The sequence below is a fragment of the Bos javanicus genome, chromosome X, assembly GCF_032452875.1.
Source record: "Bos javanicus breed banteng chromosome X, ARS-OSU_banteng_1.0, whole genome shotgun sequence".
Taxonomy (NCBI): domain Eukaryota; kingdom Metazoa; phylum Chordata; class Mammalia; order Artiodactyla; family Bovidae; genus Bos; species Bos javanicus.
The window spans coordinates 89,922,453-89,943,535 of NC_083897.1; the positions used below are offsets into that span (position 1 = coordinate 89,922,453).

The 21,083-nt window shown below is 40.1% G+C and overlaps 1 protein-coding gene across 1 annotated transcript in view; it reads left to right on the forward strand.

Annotated features, from left to right (window-relative positions):
* Positions 1–300: 300 nt before the first annotated feature.
* The window catches only part of CLCN5 (chloride voltage-gated channel 5), a 182,621-nt gene continuing 161,838 nt past the window's right edge, over positions 301–21,083 (forward strand). The window contains exons 1-2 of the mRNA XM_061410112.1: positions 301–389; positions 2,849–3,005. Coding sequence (XP_061266096.1) covers positions 2,990–3,005 — 16 coding nt within the window. The 5' untranslated portion in view covers positions 301–389; positions 2,849–2,989. The remainder of the gene's footprint in view (positions 390–2,848; positions 3,006–21,083) is intronic.

A 21,083-nucleotide genomic window follows, 5' to 3' on the forward strand; every position in this document is an offset into this window, starting at 1 on the left:
CCTTATTAAATATGGCAGCGAGAAAGGCCGACCTACTGCGGCTGCGCGCACGGAAACTCCGCCCTGCACCGCCTTCGCCTCGGCTCTCCCCGCCCTGCTGACTCCCGGGCGGGGATCACCTCCTCCCCACCTCAGCCGAGGTGTGGGGAGAGTGCTGGCTGGGGCGCGCACGCGCAGACGGCGGCCGTGCTTGGCAGATCTTTGCGAGGCGCCTGTCACATGAGCCGCGGGCCCGCTCCGCTCCCCCTCCTCCTGGCTGGGCTGTGAATGAAGCTCTGCCGGCTACGTGGGGCGCTAGCTCAACTTAGTGTCCCGGACGCCAGAGCCGACTGAGCGCTCGGCCCGCCGGCGGCGGACACGGGCTCCGTCGCTCCGGATCTCGGCGACAGGTAAAGACAAATGGGCTGTCTCTACCGCAGCAGGTCTTAGGCGGGCCGCTGGTCCCCGGCCCACCCCCAGAGAACCCCCTGGGCTCAGAGACACAGGGGAGGCGCTCCCCCGCTGCCTCGGCCCCCGGAGATGGGGGTTCCCTGTGCCTGGCCGCCACCGCCTGGCACTCGGAGGAGTTAGAACGGCCAGTTCTAGCCAGTGCAGGGCGGCATCTTCCAGGGAGCCCAGCCCTATTCTCCGAGCCAGGGTCCCTGCGCTGTCCCAGCGAAGTTTCCTCGCGGAGCCGCGCCAAGCCCGCCCAGCTTTTGAATGGGGGAGGGAGGTTAGCTGCAGGCGTCCCCTTTCCACGATTGGGGCAGGGTGGCTTTGGCTGGTAAAACCTCGTCGAGGCCCCGTTCTTATCCATCCTGCTCTGGGCTGGCAGGTTTGTGTGGGTCGTAACGAAGAGGAGTCCAAGCTCTCGAAAAAGTAGTTGCTTCATTTTCCTTTTCCCACTTAACGCGGGGAGCTGGTTTTCTCCTGACTTTACAGGCTTGCGCTCGAGCGCCTTCTCCTCAAGGGAAAAACTTTTTACCTTCACGTTGATGTGCGTGTACCTTATTAATATTTCAGAGCAAATCACGTTTCGGGAGTGCCAAGTGAAGTTGTACGTGTGCCATATGATAACGTCAGTGTAAGCTACCCTGAATAAGTGAGGGAAATCCAGAAGTGTGAAGTATAAAAAGCCAGTAAGAATCTGCTTTATGCATACTTCATAGATTTATTAGCAGCTGCCTAGGTTTGACTTCGGAGATGTTAAATTCTCCTGGTCCCATGAGGCGCGTATCAGTACTGCATGCTAAATAAGAGGAGAAAAAAAAGGCAAACCCAAACAAACTGCTCTAGGTTCCAGATAAGTCATCGAAGCAATTTTCCTGGTGATTCCATCCTGGGACTTTGTGAGTTCCTAGTTTCTTGGACTTGGCAAGCCTTTCCTTAGCCAAAGCATTGTCTTTTCTCTATTGGCTTCTTGGGGTTAGTGTGCACCTTCACACTTTCGTCCTTAAAAAAAGTCATTTCCATGAATAAGAGGGCTTCCCTGGTGGCTCAGACGGTGAGGAATCTGCCTGCAATGCAGGAGACCTGGGTTCAATCCCTGGGTCGGAAAGATCCCCTGGAGAAGGAAATGGCTACCCACTGCAGTAGTCTTGCCTGGAGAATCCCATGGACAGAGGAGCCTGGCGGACTACAGTCCATGGGGTCGCAAAGTGTCAGACACGATTGCGCTACTAAGCATACAACCATGCGTGAATAATAATAGACAAAATGAGATTGGTAACTTGATATTTTTTTATCTAGTTGGTAGGTACCTGAGCGTTTATGTTACTCATTCCTCTTATATATATATTTGAGCTTTTCTGTTAAAACCTTGGCTAACTATCTGTTAAGTAAAACTCAAATCTAGAACAACGGCAAAAAACATCATTTAAAAAAGGCCAAAATGATGGCTGTCAAGTTCCTGTTAGTCTTTAGTGTGTCTGCTGTCAGCACTTTGACTTAGAGGGTGGAAGTGTTGCTTGTATGAAAGCTATGGAAATCGCAATCTACTTTGAAGTTCCCTGGGTCAAAAAGGTGAGGAATGTTTCTTAGAAAAAGCAGATCGGCTTGTATACTACATAAGGAAGACCACTCTAATACTTAAGAACTTGTTTAAATGGACAAGCAAAGTGTTTAATATAGTCATCTTCTAAATCAAACAAAGTAGTCAGACCTTTCATATTTTTCTCCCATTCCTAGTGCCTTTCATATCCTTTCAAGCAGTACTGTCCAAAGACTGAATTTGACATTTTAAAAATAGAAATTATCTGAATTAATTTGGTTTTACTTAAATTAATGTTCTCTTTTTACATTTTTCTTTTCCTTTGGTTCTTTTCCTTCCTGATTATAAAAGCAGTCTAAGCTCCTATAGGACATTGGCAAAATGTGAGAAAATATAATGAAGTGGAGAGGAAGCACCATGACCTTGAGGGCATGGCTGTTACACAAGATCCATTTTAAAACTTTAGTCCCAAATTTGCTCTCCTTTCTATGAAAAATTTTCATGTAGAGTTGGCCATTTTGAGGGTTGGGAAGGGCATTGGATATTATGCTGTTCTTCATTCCCCAAAATGTGCAACTTAGAGGTCGCATCAAGAGACACTTAATAGTTATCTCATCTAACCACCCATCCTTTGAGATTCTGAAACCTATGTACTGAAGATCCAGTGATTCATGCAGAATTGGACAACACTCAAGGGCAATATTAACTGACTCTAGATTTCCCCATTCTTTTTTCAGTGATACCTTGCTGCTTAGGTGGAAATATGACACTTGACTGTCTCTGCTTATGCAAAGAGAGGTCCAGAGAGGGACAGGAGATAATTTTCAAGGATTTGAATGTTTTTCATTTAGGTATTCGTTTTCTTGTTGACATTTTCAGGTTCCAGCTTGAGCATTCTGCAGAAAACAAGACGATACAGCTGCTGTTCTCTCCACATCCCAGTCGAGTCTCCCTACAAAACTGGGGGGTCTGGGAAACTCTGAGCTTGCTGACCTCAGCGTGGGAGAGAATAGGATCAAGATGGCCACGTGGCAGGGTAAGAAGTTAGTACTTACTCCTCCAACTGGTTTTTCCTCCTTCTCTATCCTCTACCACAACCCAAACCCCCAAGCCAGAGGCAGGCAGCCAGGCAGCTGTTTCTTTAATTTAACCGTTTGTCTTCGCCAGGACAAAGCTTTTTAGTTCAAAAGGACTTGCTGCTAGCTAGTTCCGATTATTTTAAAGTAGGAGTGAAGGGGTGTGTGTGGAGAGTAGGAGTAGCAGGAAAATGTCGTGCCAGGAGCATTTTCAAAGAACTGCCTTCATTTGAACATGTGCTCATGGGGGTTATAGGTCAGGAGATGGAGGATATTTTTTTCATATTTCAGTTTGTTTCTGGCAAATTTCCATCATAAGGTTCTCAAAGGTGGAGGAGACAGATGTCAGCACCTCTCTGGCTTTCTCTTCTCAATAAAGACTTTAAAGGCTATTCAATGTTATATGTTAATATTAATGCCTGTTCTAATACAATGGAATGACTTGAGAGCAAAGCTTAATGCTATCTTGCCTGATAGAGCACATCTCTTGTGAACCTGTGATTTCTTATCACATAAGTAACTTTCTTTTTATTTGTGGTGGGTTTTGAAGAGTATCAGAATCTCCAGGGATGCATGGGATTTTTATGTTTATCATAAGGGAGTATGAGTTTAAGAAATGATAGACAAACACTACGTAAATTGGTCTGTGACCCAAAAAAGGTTAAGAACCACTTAGATGGAGTAGAATGAAGGGAGCTCAAATGTCTATAAATATTCAACAGGTAGGTTTGTTGGTGGTCTGATGTTTCTTTAAAAACTGTCTCCTGTTGGTTATGGCTGTAACAAGTATTTTTGATATGCTAGGGTTGTCACTTTAAAGATACTTGTTGAAATAAGATTCAGCCTATATGCCTGGTTTGACTCACCCAATGGGCATTTATCAGGAGAAGTTTGGATATTCTTGTTTAAATTCTGAGACATTCTTTAATTCAACAAGTAGAATATAGAAATGAGTAAGATGCAGAGCCCTAGAGGGTTCCTTGTCTTATTGAGGAGACAAACTATATAAGCAAATAGTTGTGTTGGGTTGAATAAGTGTTATAATAGAGACGCAAAATGTGATGGATGCTCAGAGAAAAGCATAATGAACTGTGGGTTTTGAGCTGGCCTAAAAAAAATGAAAAATGAGTGGGAGTTTGCCAGATGGGCAAATGAGGGAATTGCATTCTGGGCAGACAGAGAAGCACTGTTTGGGAACTTCCAAGTTGCTCTGTTGGCCTCATGTGAGATGTGTGGGCCACGACCTCGGATGAAGCAGGAAAGGTAGTCAGAGGCCAGATGATAAAGAACCTTGTATGTCCTAGGAAGGATTTCACACTTTATCCCAAAGACAAAGATTCTAAACAGGAAAGTAACATCATCAGGTTTTGTTTTAGAAAGATTACTTTGGCAGCATTATTGAGGTAGGGTTGGAGCTGGAGAGAATGGAAACCAAGAACCAGTTGGAACGTTTCTGGTATAGTGGCTTAGGGAAGAGATGGTAAGGGTCTGAGGAGAAGGAGGGGCAGCAAGGATAGAGAGAATGAGATGAATTCTGTGAACATTCTGTAATTGGATGTGGGAGGAACCGAGCCTGGGTTGACACCCAGTTTTGGGTGCCTGGGGCCAGTGGTGCCATTCATTGAGACAGGGACCATGAAAGGAAGTGACAGGGGTGTGGGGGTGGTGGGAAGTTAGTGTACTGCATTTGGTTTGGCCTGTTTTGTTTGAGATACTGTGAGCTGTCAGGTCAGTGTTTAAAAGACAGTGCTAAAAGTATGGAATTAGAGTTTGTGCAGGTGGGGAGCTAAAGTTGTGTTCCTGAGTGCATGCTAAATTGCTGTAGTCATGTCTGACTCTTTGTGACCCTGTGGACTGTAGCCCGCCAGGCTCCTCTGTCCATTGGGATTCTCCAGGTAAGAAAACTGGAGTGGGTTGCCATTTCCTTCTCCAGGGGATCTTCCCCATCCAGGGATCAAACCTGCGTCTCTTGCATTGGCAGGTGGGTTCTTTACCACTAGTGCCATCTGAGAAGCCCTAGAGTTTGTACAGGTGGGGAGCTAAAGTTTTGTTCTTAATGATGCATAAAAAGTATGTGTTTTCTTTCTGTTTAATGGAAATGTCATTAGTAAGTTAATGATTTATAATAAAAACACTTTAATGGATAACAGTTCTTAATAAAAATGTCATAATTTCTTAATAAGTAATATATTTTGCTATCTCAGGCCCTGAAATTTGATCTGCTTAAAATCACATTGGAGGCAAACAGCTTTTCTAGCATTAATGAAGAAGAGGGGGAGTATTCCACAGAAGTAACTGCAACTCATTCCTTGCTTTGTGCAGCCTCTGAAGTGACAAGCTTAGTACAGTGATAGTTTGGGTGGCAGTATGGTAGAATAGTTATAAGTGTGGGTCTAGGTTCAACTGCATTGGTTGTGTCACTTGGTAGCTGTGAGACCTTGGGCAAGTCCCTTAATCTCTTTGTGTCTCATTTTTCTCTTTTGTAAAATGGGGATAACAATAGAACTCAACCTTGAAAGGTTGTTTGACGATTAATTAAGTTAATATTAAACAAAACACTTGGAACATAGTAAGTGCCATAAAAGTTTGTGCCACTGGTTTTAGTAGTAAGCCATTTAGAATATTGTCTATCATACAATAAGTGCTCAGTAAAATTTAGCAATGGGCTTCCCAGGTGGCTCAGTGGTAAAAAATCTGCCTGCCGAGAAAGATAAATACCATATGATCTCATTTATACATGGAATCTAAAGAAGAAAAAAGCAGCTCACAGATTCAGACAATGGATTGGTGATTGCCAAGGATGTGGGGGTGGGGTTGGGTGAAACGTGTAAAGGAAGACAAAAGGTACAAACTTCCAGTTATAGAATAAGTAAGTCATAGGAATGTAATGTATAGCATGGTGCTTCTAGTTAATAATACTCTAGTGTATATTTGAAAGTTGCCAAGATAATCGATCTTAAAAGTTTCCATCACAGTAAGAAAATCTGTAACTGTGTATGGTGATAAAGGTAAACTAGACTCGTGGTGATTGTTTAAATATACATGCAAATACTGAATCAATATGTTATATCTCAATAAAAACTTATAAATAAAAAAAACCCAGAAGAATCCACTTGGCAGTACAGGAGCTACAGGTGACAAGGATTCAATCCCTGGATTGGGAAGATCCCTTGGAGGAGGAAATGGCAAAACCCACTTCAGTATTCTTGCCTGGAGAATCCCAGCGGACAGAGGAGCCTGGTGGGCTGCAGTCAGGGGGTGCAAAGAGTCAGACACAACTGAGCGACTGAGCACGCACACACAAAATTCAGCAATAGCTGTTATTGTTACTAATACTCCTATTAGTATTACTACTGCTGCTTCTACTACTGTCATTATTATTTGCTATATTCTGGAATGGACCTGGGACCCCATTCTGTGGAGGGAATTTCGGGTTGTCCTTGGAAGGCCTGTCCCACAGTAGTCTATTTGGGTCTTTTTTTTTAATTTATTTTTTATTTGGAGGATAATTGCTTTACAATGTGTTAGTTTCTGCTGTACAACAACATGAATCAGCCATATGTACACATATATCCCCTCCCTCTTTTGTTTGGGTCTCTATGTAGAGGTTTAGATCTGAAGAGATCCTTAGAAAATGTCTAGCCCAACCCCTAGAGGTTTAGTGACATGCCCGTGGTCAAATAGATTAGTAGCAGTGACAGAACTAAAATTCAGGTCTCCTGATTCACTATTCCAATTTTTTTTATTGACTCTTGGAGCAGGGAATGTGTGGTTCTGTCCTCAGCTCAAGGAAGCTCTGAGTCAGTTTCTGCATCTGCTAGAGAAACTCTTCAGAGGTGGAGGAAGCCAAGTGTCGTTAGTCTCTCAGGTCAGTGCTGTCTAGTTCCTCCGTGGAGAACTGGATCAGAATTCCCATACCTCTTAAACATGGCCAACATAATTATTTTGACTTTGTTTAATGGAGTTCTCTAAGACGTTTTCTGGCCATTTTAAACAGAGTTTACTGAGCATAATTTAATATTTTTGATAACTCAGGTTCATCATTAATAACATCAGTTTTATTGGCCTAATCGTCAAGAAAATATTGAAGAGAATACTAGCCAAATTGGGGTGGGATGGGGGTGGAGACTTGTGTTGTCAGGTGCCATTTATTTATGCAGTTAACATCCAGCGCCATTTGTGCACCAGGCACTATGTAGAGCCCTGGAGATGGCAGTGGTCAGGACACACAGGAATGGGCTCCGATGTCACAGAACTTACTGACGAGGATAAAAGTAGCATTTCAAGTTTATGAAATGGTTTATTTAACAAACATGCTGGAGAAACTTGGAAAAATGGCACCAATGTAAATTTAGAAGGATTAAAACAGTGTTTCTTAATAAAAGAGGGGGGTGCCTTGGAAGTGCCTTTTAAAAATATTCCTGCTCAGTTCTCATCCCCTCAAATTGTGATTCAGTCTTAAGACCTGAGCATTTAAAGAAGTGCTGTAAGCAATTCTGATGCATAGTCCTGTTTGGGAACTGCTGCATTAAAGAATTAAAAGTTTAAAAAATGATAAAGGAACTCAAAAAATATAGGAGAATACTCACATAATTTGGGGGTAGGGAAGGTATTTGTATGCATAATATGAAAGGTAGACTAATGAAGAAAAAGTTTAATATAATCAACTATGTGAAAATTTTAAATTTCTACACAAAACTATGTGAGAACTTGAAAACAATTGCAAAAAGACTCATTATCCTTAATATATAGACTCACAGCTTAATAAGAAAAATACAAGTATTTTACTAGAAAAATGTGCAAAGGATGGGAATAGGAAAATACATAAGCAGAAATCCAGATGGCCAATAAACGAAAAAATGTTGTGTCTCAGTAGTAGTCAAAGAAAGGGGGAATCAAAATGGCATACCATTTTCTCCAATATAATTTGCAGTCATTAAAAAGAAATGACAAAATGCAGCTTTGACAAGGACACAAGCAAGTAGGCATTCGCGTACACTTCTGGTGGGAATGTCAATTTGGCAATATTTGTCACAAGCTTTAAAAAACATGTTTATCTTTTCACCCAGCAATTCCTTTTCTTGGATTCATCCTAAGGAAATAATGAAGGATGTGCAGAAAGATGTATCAATAAGGATATTGATTGTAGCATTTTCTAGTGGGGAAAATTGATAACGCTTGCATTCTGATGCATTGATACAGTGGAATACTGTAATTACTAAAATGTTAATGTGGATTAATTATACTTATTAAGATAGAAGTGGGTTCACAATATGGTGTTAAATGGTAGGGGTGGGAAGCACATCCCAAATTATCAGCAGTTAAAAGTGTGGGCTCTGGGCTTAGAGCTAGATGGAAATCCCAGCTTTATGAGCTGCATGGTTTTGGGAAGTTACTTACGTTGTGTCCAACTCTTTGTGACCCCATGGACTATACAGTCCATGGAATTCTCCAGGCCAGAATGCTGGAGTGGATAGCTGTTCCCTTCTCCAAGGGATCTTCCCAACTCAGAGATCGAACCCAGGTCTCCCACATTGCAGGAGGATTCTTTAACGTCTGAGCCACCAGGGAAGCCCATCCTCAACTTCCACATTAGTTAAAAGAGGGATAAAATAGAAGTGAACCTAACAGTTCCCAACCTGTATGTCCGTTAGGATCACCTGGGGATCTTTAAAGCCCACCCAAGCCCAAGCCTCACCCAGACCGATGAAATATGAATCTCTAGGAATGAGATCCAGTGCTCAGGGATTGAGGCCCACCAGGTGACTCCGGTGTGCAGAGGAATTGGAAACTGCCGAGTGAATCTGTAGGGTGGTTGCAAGGATTACATCAGAAAATGATGAGAGTAAAGTGAGTCAGAAAGAGAAAAACAAATATCATATTAACACATATATGTAGAATCTAGAAAAGTGGTATAAATGAATTTATTTGTAAAGCAGAAATAGAGACATAGACACAGAGAACAAACTTATAGATACCAAGGGTGGAAGGCTTGGGTGAATGGATTGGGCGATTGGGATTGACATATAGAAACTATTGATACTGTGTGTAAAATGGATAACTAATGAGAAACTACTGTATAGCACAGGGAACTCAGTGCTCTGTGGTGACCTAAATGGAAAGGAAATACAAAAAAGAGGGAATATACATATACATATAACTGATACACTTTGCTGTACAGTAGAAACTAGCACAACATTGTAAAGCAACTATACTACAATTAAAAAAAAAAAAAAAAGAGTCCAGTAAAAAGCGAGAAAAAAAGAAGATCACAGTGCCTGGCATATGGTAAGTACTCAATACGTGGTAACTATTATTAGTAACTGTTACTTTTTATTATTAATAGTATCCCATATTAATATATGTGTCACGTCCATATATGTTTCATACAAAGAAAAGTCTAAGGGGATAGACACCAAAGTATTTTTTAAAATGCGGTTGACTTTCTTTTTGTTTATTTGTATCTTTTAATTTTTCTGTATATAACATAGATTCCTTGTTAATTTTTACAAGTATAATTTCTGAAGGAACTATCAGATATATGTACACAACTTTATATACTAAGGTATTTATAAATGGTGACAAACTAACATAGGGGAATGTTAGTAAATTATGACAGGTCCACAGAGTAAAATATCAGGCTATTAAAAATCAAGACCAATGCCAAAGAAAATCTTCATGGTATAATGGAAGAGTATGGGATTATTCTATTTCTGTCTTTTCAATGTAACTGGGAGTTTATGTATATCTCTGTATGTTTACATCTGTATACCTATGAATGTGATGATAAATACAGAATGGATGGAAATGATCCAAAGTTGTTGAACTGGCTGTCCCCAGGTAGTAGGATGCATTTATATTTTTTCCCTTTTGTACTTGTATTTTCCACATTTTATATAATAAATATGTATTTCTTTTAAATCAGAAAACAAGTTATTTGGAAATGAGGTATAAAATAGCAGTGCGTCCAACAAGGAAAGAAGTGAATTGTGTGGGCTTCTAGACAGCTGTTTCAGTCTTTCTGTGCCCTCGACCTCCAAATAAAAAACAAAACACACTAAATCCCTGAGGGTTTTGTTAGAGCATTTTTTTTTTATATTAATTCTTCCTTAAGTATTCTTGTAATTTTTGGCTGTCTCTCCTATTGACTCCAAAAAAACTCTTTTGAGAGTGAGACTGGGGACAGGAAAAGTGTGCAAAAATGGGGAAATTACACTTAATCTAGTGTGGGAGTTACATAATGAGGTGAAGTGGCAAAATATGTCCGGGTAAGCATGAAAATAAAACAGATGCAGTGAGAAACTGTTCTGTTGGCTTCAGATCCGAGGGAAGTAAATTTCAACCTTGCAGTTTTTTTTTTTTTTTTTTTTTTTAGCGCATCACAGTGTATTTGTAAACATTCTGGTGATTTAGCTAACACTTGGGCACCAAGGGGAGCATCACAAAGCAGTCAGTGAATTGATCACAGAGTTTCAGTGTGAAATCTCTATGGCTGTGTGGCTTGATGATTGGACCACCATCACCTAGGAAAAGCCATCTGGTCCTGTTCTGTTGACCAAAACGTTAGTATGTGTTTGACTCTCAAATAAAAGGGATGGTGTTAGCACAGGAGTAAAGAAACCAAGTCTTCACTCCCCTCCTTTTTTCTCTGGTGCAGTGTCTCAGCTATGGCAGGTACAGGAAATGAGTTCTTCGTCTCTCTGCATTATTGCCCTACCACAATTCCTCAGTGGGGCAGAATGGGATGGGGTATGGATTAAGATGAAAAACACTGAGTAGGGGGTAACCAAAAACAGACTTTCAGAAAATTTTTCTCTCAGAGCCAGCTATTCCTTCCCAAGCATCCAGTGTGGAAGGAACATGGGCCTTGGAATCCAGTACACCTGCATTGGAGCCCATTTCTGCCAGTTGGTAACCAGAGTTCCCTAAGCTCCAAAAGCCTCAGTTATGTCCTCTGGGGTCAAGTGTAGTCTCTGGAGACAGACTCCCTGGGTTTGTATCCTGGCTCTGTTGCTGCTAGTTATAGGCATTACTTCATCTCTTTGGGCCTCACCCTCTTCTGTAAAATGGGGTTAATAATAATCATACTTCAAAGGATATATTGCGTCACTCTGTACTATTTATAATTACATGTGAATCTACAAATTATGTTTTTATCTCAATATAAAATTTTAATTAAAGAGAATGGGAAGAAAGACTTTCTCCTCCATAACAATAATAGTGTTCACACTCAAGGAATTATCACCTATACAATACTTTTTTGTAGTTTATAGCCTATAATTATTTTTTTTCAATTATCCTAAAGTATCTTTTATAGCATTTTTGAGGAGGCATTTGGTATCCAATCAAGGGACAAGTATTTGATTATCTGTCCCTTTCGTTCCTGTTTCTTCGTTTCATTGAGATACATTGACAGTTTTGAAGAAGCCAGAACAGTTGTCGTATAGAAAACATTCCTCAGTTTGGCTTTGTGTGATTGTTTTCCTGAGATTAGATTTGAGTTCTGTGTTTTTGGCAAGAAATTTACATAGGTGATGTTGAGTACGTCCACTGCATTACATTTTGGGTGAAGACATGTAATGTCAGTTTACCCTGTTATTGGTGATGCTAAAGTAATCATTTATTAAGGAGGTGTCTGCCATATCTCTTCATTGCTGAGGTTCTGTTTTTTATAGGTAATTAATATAAAATATCTTTGGCATGGTACTTTAAGACCTTATGAATATCCTGTTTCCCAAATCATTCCTCCAACAGTTTTAGCATTAATTGGCAATCTTTACTCGAATTTCTGAAAAGCAATACTTTTTCTAATTTTATCATCCCTCATTTTTTTAAAATTGGAATTCATCTATAAGGAAGTGCTCCTCCATATTTTATTTTTTATTTAACTATAGTTGATTTACAGTATTATGTTAGTTTCAGGTGTATAGCTTCAGATTCTTTTCCATAATAGGTTATTATAAGATACTGAATATAGTTCCTTGTGCTATATGGTAAATCCTTATTGTTTATCTATTTTATTTATAGTGATGTGTATCTATTAATCCCATACTCCTAGTTTGTGCCTCTCCTTCTTTGGTAACCATAAGTTTGTTTTCTCTGTCCGTGAGTCTGTTTCTCTTTTGTAAATAAGTTGATTTGTATTATATCTTTAGATTCCATATGTAAGTGATATCATATAGTATTTGTCTTTGGTTGACTTATTTCATTTAATATGATAGTCTCTAGATCCATCTATGTTGCTGAAAATGTCTTTATTCTTTTTTATGGCTGAGTAACACTTGATTGTATATATTTACCATATCTTCTTTATCCATTCATTTGTCAATGGACATTTAGGTTGCTTCCATGTCTTGGCTGTTGTAAATAGTGCTGCAATGAACATTGAGGTGCATGTATTTTTTCAAATTTGTTTTCACATTTTTCATATATATGCCCAGGAGTGGGATTGCTGGATCATATGGTAGTTCTACTTTTAGTTTCTTAAGACACCTCCAGACTGTTTTCCATAGTGGCTGCACCAATTTACATTCCTACCAACAGTGTGGGGCTCCCACAGTTTTTAAGAGAAACAAATTGCATCCCAAAAACAAATGCTCATTTTTTTCCTCCCGGGAAGTTTCTTTTTTAATTGTGGTAAAATACACATAAAAATTGCCAGTTTAGCTATTTTAAAGTACACAATTTAGTGACATTTGGTACATTCACAGTGTTGTGAGTACTCTTTAGTTCCAGGACATTTTCATGACATTTCCAAAAGGAAATCCCCTACCCATTAAAAAATAATAATCATGTTGTCCTTTTTTATTATCATATCCTTTTGCATAGAATAGTGTTTCCCTCACACAGTTGTAGGTGACAGTGAGAATCACCAAAATGCCTGGCCTGTCATGGCTTTTTCATTGTATTATAATTGTGACAGAAAGAAAAAAATCACTATGCTCTTACAGGGTTGTTTTTCAACTGGAAAGAATCTTCTGTTTCCAGAGTCTCATCTTGCACAGGAAGAAACTGAGGCCCAAGGAGACTCATTCTGGTCATACAGCTGTCACATGGGGCACAGAGCCAGGATTAGGCCCCCAGCTTGATAATCAGTGCCAATCTGGGTGCCTGTTTAGCCCTACTGCATTACACTGCTACCACTTCCGCAGGCTTGTCTATTTTATAATTTTCTGCTAAATGTTTGTCTTTTCCTACTGTTGCTTTCCCTGCTTTATTGCTGTTTTGAAAAGTTTGGTTTTTTTCCTCCCCAAAGAATTGCTTTGTCATGGAGTCTTCCAGGATGTGTTTTTTTCTTCCTGTGCCTCTGTTAGCATTTTTGAAATAAACTATAGGTTCCTTAGGTTTTAACCAGAATTGTGATTCAAAGCTTCCTGTTTCATGTAACACTGTTCTGTGTGTGGCGGGGCAGGGGGAGGGAGGCCCAGAAAGTTTCACTATGGGTGGCAACAAATGTCAGATTTTTCTTCTTCCCATCTTCTATTTTTTAAAAAATTAATTTATTTTATTTTTGGCTGTGTTGGTTCATTGCTGCACACAGGCTTTCTCTAGTTGCGGAGAGCAAGAGCTACTCTCTATTTGCCGTGCATGGGCCTCTCATTGCAGTGGCTTCTCTTGTTGCAGAACAGGGGCTCTAGGCGTGTAGGCTCAGTAGTTGCGGCGCACAGGGTTAGTTGCTTTGTGGCGTGTGGAATCTTCCCGGACCAGGGATCAAGCCCTTGTCCCCTGCATTGGCAGGCAGATTGTTTACCATTGGACCACCAGGAAAGTCTCCTACCTTCTGTTAACATGCCGGTATTTATAGACCTGTTGTCAGACCAGAGAAGCTGTTGAGGAGTTAATAGGGTTGGTAACTCCCTAGTAATGGCATATCTTCATGCTTTTCAACCCAATACCATTCAGGTGTGAGGTAGCATTTTATTGTATTTATTTAGGATTTCTGCCCTTATTACTTCCATGAAGAGCATCACAGAATCCACTGCCCTCCCTTGCCCTGGCCTGACCTATGTGTGGCCATCTGTGACTAAGCACTGAATATTCCCAGGTTGAAATCATGATCTTTCCTATTTAGCTTGAGAATGATGAGAGGCAGATGAACAAGGGAATGGGCACTATCCAAATGCCAAACTCTGCCAACGGCTTCTTTTCCTTGGGTTCTGGACCCTGGTAACCAATAATAATAGAACTTCTTATATTCGCTATACTGCTTGATCCACTATCCGCCCAGATATTAAAGCCAAAAGTTTGTATGGCATCACATGGTCCTTGCCATTCCCCACATACAGTCTGGTCTTGATGGCCTAAAGCATTTCAGTAGGTCACATTCCTGGCAAATGTCTACTTATCTTTCAATCATCAGCTCAGAGGTCATCTCTTTTCTGTAGCCCTTCCTGAAACCCTGCCTATCCTCTGGTAAAATTCGCTTCTTTGTGTATTTCCCCTCTATATTGTATATCCCTTGAGGGCATTGACTATTTTTGTTCAGTACTTTTGTTTTTGTGTCTTCCGTATGCCAGACATTGTTTTGGGTGGGTGCTGGGAATATAGTAGTGGCCACAAAAGTCATGATTCTTGTCCTTCTAAGCCTTGAAGTCATGTGGGAAAGTTGGAATGCAAACAAATAAATGCACAAATGTTTCATTCTAAAGTGTCATGAGTGCTATAACATCCTCTGAAAAAGAATAATAAACGAGACATAATTTTTTGGGAGGAAAGGTCTTCGGAAAAGTGACAGGTTTGGCTGAGGGTGAAAGATAAGCAGGAATTATCCAAGCGAAGAGTTGAGGGAAGGGCATCCCAGGCAGAGGAAACAAAGTGGAAATCCCTGAGGTGGAAAGAACCTAGATTCTTCCCTAGCACAGCCCAGTGGGGTTGTACCATAGTGAAGAAGGTACAAAGGGGCATGGGATGAAATTGGAAGGAAGGGGGACTTCCCTAGTGGTCCAGTGGTTAGGACTCGGCACTTCCACTGCAGGGGGCACAGGTTCGATCCCTGGTTGGAGAACTAATATCCTACATGACAAGCAGTGCAGCCAAAAAAAAAAAAAAAGAAAAAAGGAAAAAAAGAAGAAATTGGAAGGGTGAGCAGAGGACTGGTTACTGGTCACATAGGGTTTCATAGGCCATTGTAACCAAGTATCCTAAGTGCAGTGTGGAGGCTTAGCAGATAGATTGGACAGAGCAGGGTATCAGTGAAGGAGAGGGGAGTGTCTCTATCACTTTTTTAAAAAATTAATTTTAATTGGAAGATAATTACTTTACAATACTGTGATGGATTTTGCCACACGTTGACATGAATCAGCCATGGGTGTACATGTGTCCCCCCATCCTGAACCTCCTCCCAGCTCCCTCCCCACCCCATCCTTCTGGGTTGTCCCAGAGTACCGGCTTGAGTGACCTGCTTTGTGCATCGAACTTGCACTGGTCATCTGTTTTACATATGGTAATACACATGTTTCAATGCTGTTCTCTGAAATCATCCCACCCTCGCCTTCTCCCACTGAGTCCAAAAGTCTGTTCTTTACATCTGTGTCTCTTTTGCTGCCTTGCATATAGGATCGTCGTTACCATCTTTCTAAATTCCGTATATATGTACATTAATATATAGTGTTTGTGTTTCTCTTTCTAACTTACTTCACTCTGTATAATAGGCTCCAGTTTCATCCACCTCATTAGAACTGACTCAAATGCGTTCCTTTTTATGGCTGAGTAATATTCCATTGTGTATATATACCAAAACTTCCTTACCTATTTGTCTACTGAAGGACATCTGGGTTGCTGCTTCCATGTCCTAGCTATTGTAAACAGTGAACATTGGGGTACTTGTGTCTCTTTCAATTCAGGTTTCCTTGGTGTGTATGCCCAGCAGTGGAATTGCTGGATCATATGGCAGTTCTATTCCCAGTTTTATAAGGAATCTCCACACTGTTCTCCATAGTGAATGTACCAGTTTGCATTCCTACCAACAGTGTAAGAGGGTTCCCTTTTCTCCACATCGTCTCCAGCATTTATTCTTTGTAGACTTTTTAATGAGATGATGCCTCATTGTGGTTTCGATTTGCATTTCTATGATAATGAGTGATGTTGAGCATCTTTTCATGTATTTATTAGCCATCTGTGTGTCTTCTTTGGAGAAATATCTGTTTAGTTCTTTTGCCCACTTTTTGATTGGGTTGTTAGTTTTTATGGTATTGAGCTGTATGAACTGCTTGTATATTTTGGAGATTAATTCTTTGTCAGTTGTTTCGTTTGCCATTATTTTCTCCCATTCTGAAGGCTGCCTTTTCACCTTGCTTATAGTTTCCTTCATAATACAAAAGCTTTTAAGTTTTATTAGGTCCCATTTGTTTATTTTTGTTTTTATTTCCATTACTCTGGGAGGTGGGTCATAGAGGACCTTGCTGTGATTTATGTCAAAGAGTGTTCTGCCTATGTTTTCCTCTAAGAGTTTTATAGTTTCTGTTCTTACATTTAGGTCTTTAATCCATTTTGAGTTTATTTTTGTGTATGGTGTTAGAAAGTGTTCTAGTTTCTTCCTTTTACAGGTGGTTGACCAGTTTTCCCAGGACCACTTGTTAAAGAGATTGTCTTTTCTCCATTGTATATTTTTGCCTCCTTTGTCAAAGATAAGGTGTCCATAGGTGTGTGGATTTATCTCTGGGCTTTCTATTTTGTTCCATTGATCTATATTTCTGTCTTTGTGCCAGTACCATACTGTCTTGGTGACTGTAGCTTTGTAGTATAGTCTGAAGTTAGGCAGGTTGATTCCTCCAGTTCCCTTCTTCTTTCTCAAGATTGCTTTGGCTGTTTGGGGTCTTTTGTGTTTCCATACAAATTGTGAAATTATTTGTTCTAGTTCTGTGGAAAATATCATTGGTAGTTTGATATGGATTGCATTAAATCTATAGATTGCTTTGGGTAGTAGTATACTCATTTTCACTCTATTGATTCTTCCAAAACAAGAACATGGTATATTTCTCAATCTGTTTGTGTCATCTTTGATTTCTTTCATCAGTGTTTTATAGTTTTCTGTATACAGAAAGTATTTTATTCTTTTTGTTGCAGTGGTGAGTGGGATTGTTTCCTTAATTTCTCTTTCTGATTTTTCATTGTTAGTGTATAGGAATGCAAGAGATTTCTGTGTGTTAATTTTATATCCTGCAACTTTACTATATTCATTGATTAGCACTAGTAATTTTCTGGTGGCATCCTTAGGGTTGTCTATGTAGAGGATCATGTCATCTGCAAACAGTGAGAATTTTACTTTTTCTTTTCCAATCTGTATTTCTTTTTCTTATCTGCAGTGGCTTGGACTTCCAAAACTATGTTGAATAGTAGTGGTGAGTGATACCCTTGTTTTTTGTTCCAGATTTTAGAGGCAATGCTTTCAGTTTTTTGCCATTGAGCGTAATGTTTGCTGTGGGTTTGTCCTATATGGCTTTTATTATGTTGAGGTAAGTTCCTTTCATGCCTACTTTCTGGAGAGTTTTTATTATAAATGGGCGTTGAATTTTGTCACTTTTGCATACCAGCTGTCTAGCAGCGAGTGCCTGCCACATACTATGTGTTCATTGAGGCTTTGTTTAATGAGTAATATTTGCCTGGCCTTCCTACCAGGATTTCCATGAATATTAAAGTAGGTAAAATATGCTAAAGTGCTTTGCAAAATGTAGAATGTTAAACAAGTGTTATTCTATTAGATGTGATTCACTGGATTCTATGCAGTGATGCTTACAGATGTTTACTACCATTGGTGTGCGGGGGAGGGAAACAAATTTTAAACTAGTGAAATGTCAACCAGGTCATTCCAAGCCATGAATACATTAATGTACTCACTCCTTACATATTCAAAGTGTGCCTCTATTACCAATGCCTTTAACTAATTATGGGTGAGTGTAAACCACCTTGTATCACACCATTATGTAGCACTCCTGGTGTTAGAGATAATTATGTTGTCAGAAGCAGTATAGGTTTCTCTTCTTTGCTGAATTCTCTCAATAAAATCTCTGAGCCTAAAGAATTCATTATTGAAGAGCTGGATAAATTGTGAAGAGTAGCACCCTGTGAATTTGCATTTGGATGGGGCAAGGCTAATCACAGCAGGGTGTGGCTGCCACTGGCCATGGCATCTAGTTTTCTTGACTGTTAAACATGTAACAAAATCATCAATGCGCTGCTATTTTTGTGTCAAATATCTGGTTCCTTATCTGAACTGCAGGAACTTCAGACCAGGTGATTGACTTTTTTAAAGCCCACCCTTTGTGCAATGTTGGTGGGAGTATAAATTGTTGGAGCCCATTTGGAGGGCAGCTTGAACATTCTTACCAAAATGTAAAATATGTGTCCCTTTTGTCCCAGTGACTCTAGTCTAAAAAGAAACTGCACAAAAGCCATTTGTTCCCTGGATGTTAGGTGCCTCATTATTGCCATTTATTCACTATTGATAAATGTTCATCATGAGAGACAGGTTACATTAATAATGGTGTATTCATTAAAAAGAGTGAAGATGGCCAAGATAGATTTTAAGTGAGAAAAGAAAGGTCCAGAATGGTATTGTATGATCCCATCTGTACAGCAGAACAAAGTGGGGAGGTATAGGTTAGATAGATCTGAGTTTGTATGCATAAGTAATTTACATATGCATAGACATCTTCTGGAAGTGATGCTCATGAAACAGTTATCAGTTCTTTTAGATTAGGAATGGCTAGCTGCAAGCTGTCATTTTCACTTGACACTTTTCTATATTGCTTGACTTGTTTACAACAAGCTGTACTGTCTTTTAATAATAGTCACTAGATTCTTTTCTTGACACTGTTATACGAAGAAATGAAAGATGTAACAGTGGTTGAGGTGAGGTTCAGGTCTGAAGCACAGGAGGCAGAGTCTGGACAAATCAAAGGCCTTTGAAAACTACCAGGGTATTGTCATGACCAGGAGGCTTGGGGGATGAGGTGGGGTGGGTGTGGCTTTGTTAAAACTTAATACTAAGAAAATGAGATAAAATTAGGTGAAAATCATGATTTTGTTAGGTTTTCTAGATGAAGCAATTTTAATTATGTTATTAGTTTTGATACATGGATATTTATTACCTAAGTTGCATAATAATTGTATTCTAGGCCACAGGTAAACAATTAAGTATCTGAATAAATATCTGTTGTTCTTGTTCCACTTGTTTAAATATTGTAAGTGAATGTCACACTATAGTTTCTTAAGCTTTTTTGCTTATGGAGGAGGAATGCCAGTATAGTCTTATGTTTGAGGCAGAGAAGATTTAAGTTATCTGTATTTGCATAATAAAGTTATGACTCAGTTAAATCTTCAAATGCTTCAGGCTCATTTTTAGCCCACTCTCTCCTCACAAAAGAAGGCAAAAACCTGAGCTTCCAGAAGTAAAAGTTACTCCCGGTTGAATGTCCTCTTGATTTGGTATCAGGAATAGTTCCCTCACCCAGTTGTGTGTATGTGGAGACAAGAGTCACTCTCCAGTCTTGGCTGAACCTGGTTCTTTAGTATTTGGAATTTTAGCCAGGAGATGAATGGTAAAAGACTTAAAAATGGATTAAGAAGCAAGACAGGTTTTACTGTAGGATGTATAATTGTATGTCTGTGTAATTGGGCAGGTGGCAGAGGCTGGAGGGATGGAAAGAAGTGTGAGAAAGAAGAAAGGCTAAGGACTTTCAGGCTGAAGATGGGCATAGAAAGACTGGAATCATAGAGAGTGCCACTTTTGAGAGATGTTTCTGGTTCTAGAAACCATAGAGCATGAGGAGCTGCCTGTACTGTGGCTTTATGTTGAGCCTGAACCCAGACCTGGAAGTTATGCTTAGAGAACAGACAGGAAGATTTTTGTCATTGCTGATGATCACAGAAGCTGTTAGAAATGTCCCCAGCTTGGACTAGGCATAAAGGAGGGGGAAACTGGGAGAAGAAACAGACAGCCTAGAAAGACAGGCAGGTGGGAAGGAGATACTGGAATTGCAGAGGATTAGCTGGGAGATTGTTGCAGTGTGAGGGCCTGGATATAAGATGTTAATTTGGGAGAATTAAAGGAAGAAGGATAGGGCTTCTCTTGTAGCTCAGTTGGTAAAGAATCTTCCTGCAGTGCAGGAGACCCATGTTTGATCCCTGAGTCGGGAAGATCCACTGGAGAAGGAAATGGCAACCCACTCCAGTATTCTTGCCTGGAGAATCGCATGGACAGAGGAGCCTGGCAGGCTACAGTCCATGGGGTTGCAAGAGTTGGATACAACTTAGCAACTAAACCACCAAAGGAAGGCTAAATGTGAGAGACATCACAAAAGAAGATATGACAAAGCTTGGCTACTGGTCAACTTTGGAGGAAGAAGCAGAGTAAAGAACAACCCAAGATTTCACATTATTTAACAAAAACATTGTGAACCAGAAGTAGCCATTGTAACGTAAAAAGGTGATAGGAGTTTTTATTAGCTTTCTAGATTAAGAGAAAATCTGCTTCTTAGTACAATTGACTTGTTGTTCAGTCATTTAAGTTGTGCCTTGACTCTTTGCTACTCTGTGGAACTGTAGCACAACAGGCTGCCCTGTCCTTCACTATCTTCTGGAGTTTGCTCCAATTCATCTTCTGGAGTTTGCTCCAATTCATGTCCATTGAGTCAGTGATGCTATCTAACTCTTTTTTCCTTCTGTCTTTACCCGAATCAGGGTCTTTTCCAATGAGTCAACTCTTCGCATCAGGTGGTCAAAATATTGGAGCTTCAGCTTCAGCAACAGTCCCTCCAATGAATATTCAGGGTTGATTTCCTTTAAGATTGACTTCCTTTAAGATCAGTGCTTTAAGATTGATCTCCTTGCAGTCCAAGGAACTCTCAAGAGCCTTCTCTAGCACCACAGTTTGAAAGCATCGATTCTTCAGGGCTCAGCCTTCTTTATGGTCCAAATCTCACATCCATACATGACTACTGGCCAAACCATAGCTTTGACTATAGGGACCTTTGTTGGCAAAGTGATGTCTCTGCTTTTTAATACACTGTCTAGGTTTGTCATGTCTTTTCTTCCAAGGA